The 3,994-nt window shown below is 44.9% G+C and overlaps 1 protein-coding gene across 1 annotated transcript; it reads left to right on the forward strand.

Annotated features, from left to right (window-relative positions):
* The first annotated feature begins 876 nt into the window (after window positions 1-876).
* Window positions 877-1,323, forward strand: LOC101658935 (ubiquitin-conjugating enzyme E2 D2-like). The gene has a single exon (XM_045290566.1). It carries the CDS (start codon window positions 877-879, stop codon window positions 1,321-1,323), a length of 447 nt encoding a protein of 148 aa, XP_045146501.1.
* Window positions 1,324-3,994: the final 2,671 nt, after the last annotated feature.

Here is a 3,994-nt window from a genome sequence, read left to right on the forward strand (position 1 = left end):
AAGTTCCTTTCCATGAATTAGACGTTTTATCTGTCCACAGTCTCCGTCTTTAATATAGGGTCAAGTGATTGTTATTCTGCCTCCTTAAGTTGACTGAATTGGTAAACTGAGTAATAATTGTGTAGCTGGAAATTCTCCTACGTCAGAAATGACCCTGCGGCCTGCTGTCATGTGATTTCTAACGCACACTGGAAGGGAGAAGCAGAACAGCAAAGACGAGAAAGGATGGGATAAAGTTACTCGTGGGGTAAAATGTTAAAATAAGGTGAATCTGTGTGAGAGGTCAATGTAATTCTAGAAATGCAGTAGTTGAGTAGGGCAACGGTTGTGGTGCTGCATGCGTTGCTACTTGCCAGCGCAACGCTTCAGGGCTGAGAAAATCCCAAAGCCCCAACCTAGCCACCCACCCTGGCCCCTCAGCCCTTTCCTTCAACGTGGCTACTACGTGGCCAGTGCAGCCACTGTGACCTCACAGAGAGAATCCTGGCCAGTATCCCGGCCCCCAGTGTGGGTAGCAGACGGCAGGGCAGAGGCTGGTGCCTGGACCGGGGGCCGTGGTGTCTCCTTCCAGTGTGTCTCTGAAGAGCCTGAACACCGCAACCTGCCGCCGCTGAAGACCGGACATCGATCGCCAGGCAGGTCAGCAGACACAAGACACAAGCCTCCAGTCCGTCGGTGCCCTTCTCCCGCCCTTGCCAGAATTCCCCTCTGTCTACCTCCCTCCGCTGATACCCTCCTCAACCTCCAGCCCAGCTTGCCACGTCTATCCCAGCGGCCAGGCTCCTCGTTGGACTGCTCCTTCCGGTTTGGGATCAGTGAGGTCGCTGACCACCAGGTGCCTCATTTGAATCAGGGATTCTGATCCTGACAGGGATAATGGCGTTGAAGCGAATCCAAAGGGAGCTCTCAGGCATGATCCGTGACCCCCCAGCCCAGTGCTCAGCAGGGCCTGTAGGGGATGATATGTTCCGCTGGCAAGGGACAATTATGGGACCAACCAACAGCCCCTATCACGGTGGGGTCTTCTTTCTGGCAATCATCTTCCCGACTGACTATCCTTATCATCCACCTAAAATTACCTTCACTACCCGAATTTACCATCCGAACATCAGCAAACGGGGTAACATCTGCCTGGACATACTGAGCTCTGAGTGGTCGCCAGCACTTACCATCTCAAAGGTACTGTTATCTATCTGTTCCTTGCTGTGTGACCCGAATCCTGATGATCCATTGGTCCTTTCGATTGCGAAGACCTACAAGAATGATAGGGAAATGTATGACAAACTGGCCAAAAAATATACACACAAATATGCCATCATGTAATTTTACAGTGAATTACAAGTTCCGGACTTAAGAAGGTCTTCACAATAAAGACAGAGGAACATCACAGTTGAGTGGCCTGTCTTTTCACTACTTTCTATGAAATGCTCTTGTCTCGCCTGTCCCTCTGAGCATACACATGTTCACCATCTGTATCACGGTGGGTGGGTTAGTCTGCAGCACAGATAGCAGTGTTTACCTAGATTGGGCCTGGTGACATGGGGGTTACTCACTGGACTGCCAACTGCAAGGTCAGCAGTTTGAAGTCAGTCGCTTCATGGAAGAAAGGTGAGTGCATCTATTTCTGTGAAGAGTTTTAGTCCCAGAAATCCACAGGGACAGTAAGCCTTGTTTGGGTTTTGGTGGTTTGGGAAACAAGCAGACACACGGGGGGTGGTTGCTTAGGATAAGCAGACAAGTTGCCCCATCAGGTGTTTAGGTTTGTAATGGGAAGTCTTTTAGAACTGATGACAGAAATGAAAAGCTGAGTAAAGATCGCAAAGCTAGTTGGGTATTTATTTCTTTCCAGATGATGTGTGTCTTCAAAATGTTTTATTATTGTTGTTTTGTTTATGGTAAGAATATTAAAATTAATTAATTAATCAATATGTTAAAATTAAAATTAATACCTAATCTTCTACTTTGAGAATACTGTTGAAGTGCCTGAAAATGAACTAAATTAGAAATCGTTAGACAATACAATGTTCTTTGGTGTTTGATTCCTGGTCCCTTCGACCCCACGTGATCACACAGGCTGCTGTGCTTCGTCCATGTGGGCTTTGTTGCTTGTGGTCTAGATGGCTGCTTGTTTACCTTCAAGCCTTTTAAGACCCTAGACTCTAGATCTCTCGATATCCAAGCACCGTCAACTTTCTTCACCACACTTACTTATGCACACATTTGTTTTCAACATTTATATGAGGAAGGTGAGCACACAATGATGGTTTTTGTTATTTGGTGTCTGCTACCTGATTCCTTCAACACCTCGTGATCATACAGGCTGGTGTGCTTCTTCCCTGTGGGCTTTGGTGCTTCCAAGATAGATGGCCGCTTGTTTACCTTCAATCCTTTAAGACCCCAGATGCTATATTTTTGGACAGCTGGGCACCATCAGCTTTCTTCCACATTTGCTTATGCACACGTTTGTCTTCAGCGATCGTGTTGGGAAGGTGGGTATCATGGAATGACCGTTTAGTTGAGCAAAGTGTTCCTGTATTGAGGGAGTATGTGAGTGGAGGCCCAATGTCCACCTGCTACCCTACTACTAAACCTGTAAATATATGCACATAGATCTATTTCCCCCATAATCATAAATCACCCTTACACATATTTATCTTAAAGTTGACATGAAATTATATAACCACCACAAATTGTAATTAACTTTAAATTAATATAGCCACATGTGACTCGTAGCCACTTTGTCATAAAAGTGGACTTTAAGGTAGGAAATAAGCATGATAGATTTTAGTATAAGTCAGGCATAGCCTCAACATCTCAAGAGACTCACTTGCTCTCCTGAAAATAGAAGTTCACTCTCACCTGCCATGAAAACTTTTAACCAGGAGCTGCTCAGTGATGCCACTGCGTTGTCAGCTGTTGGACGCCCTCTTTGTTGGCCCCAGGGCCTTTTTCAGCAGACACTATTTTAATGCCGTCTTTGCTTTATTATCACATTCATTAATTTAGTAAGTGCGGTTCTACCGCTGTGAATACATATTATTGGAAGGATTTCAGAATCACCAACCTCCATGTTTTTGTAAACAGTGTCCAGTCACTTGAGCTTAATCTGCACAAGTCAACAGTTCATGGATTGAGATTCATAGCTGCCTACACATTTATAATGTCCTTTCCTCAACAGTGTTTTAATTTCTCAATTAATGGCATTTTCAGTAAAATTACCTTATTCCCCAGGGTGATGATAAATAAGGTTCTGTAACATGAAATGGCAATGATGTTCCTAAGGTGAACCAGAGGCATATATTAGCCATAGATATAGGAAAGGATTTGGGCACCAAACTTAATTCTAGCCACAATTTACGTACAATTAGTTCTTATAGCATCGCCCTGCTTGATGCTCACCTTCATGAAGATATCACTAAAGGTACAGGTGCCATAGCCAAGTATGGTGAAGAAACTAGATGGTGTCCGGCTATCAGAAGGATTAGTGTCTGAGGTCTTTAAGACTTGCCTCCAAACAAGCTGCCATCCGTTTGAGGCATCAACTAAGTCCACAAGGAAGAAGAACCCCAGCCTGTGTGATACAAGGTTTATAAATAATAGAGTCCACATACATGGATTAAGCCTCTGGTGAATCCCTTCGGACTATAGTTGAGGGATGTGAATAGCCTTGTTACCAGACAGCATTTTACAGTTAATTTTGGTAGTTATGGTAAAATATAATATCATTTAATTCACTTTCTGACCCATCTTACAGTTGTTTCCATTAAAATAAAATAAGTGAAGGGGAAATGCACATGTATTGAGCCTCCGGTGAATCTCCACTGACCATAGACTGTGGGAGGAGGTCAGATGCGCAGGCATTCCCTCCCCTGAGGGAATCAGTTGCCAGACTGCTGTCTCATCCCACAGCAGGGCTGGGCCTGCTCCCTGCTGCTGGGGACAATGGCCTACTACTCTCTGAAGCTTGGGACCATTAGCTTGGTTCCTGTAGGAG

This window comes from Echinops telfairi, unplaced genomic scaffold, assembly GCF_000313985.2.
Source record: "Echinops telfairi isolate 266 unplaced genomic scaffold, ASM31398v2 ScPeMD7_42;HRSCAF=159, whole genome shotgun sequence".
Lineage (NCBI taxonomy): Eukaryota > Metazoa > Chordata > Mammalia > Afrosoricida > Tenrecidae > Echinops > Echinops telfairi.

What these genes read in the sequence shown, in the direction of transcription:
- LOC101658935 (XM_045290566.1), top strand. Translation starts at nt 877, where the DNA reads ATGGCGTTGAAGCGAATCCAAAGGGAGCTCTCAGGCATGATCCGTGAC.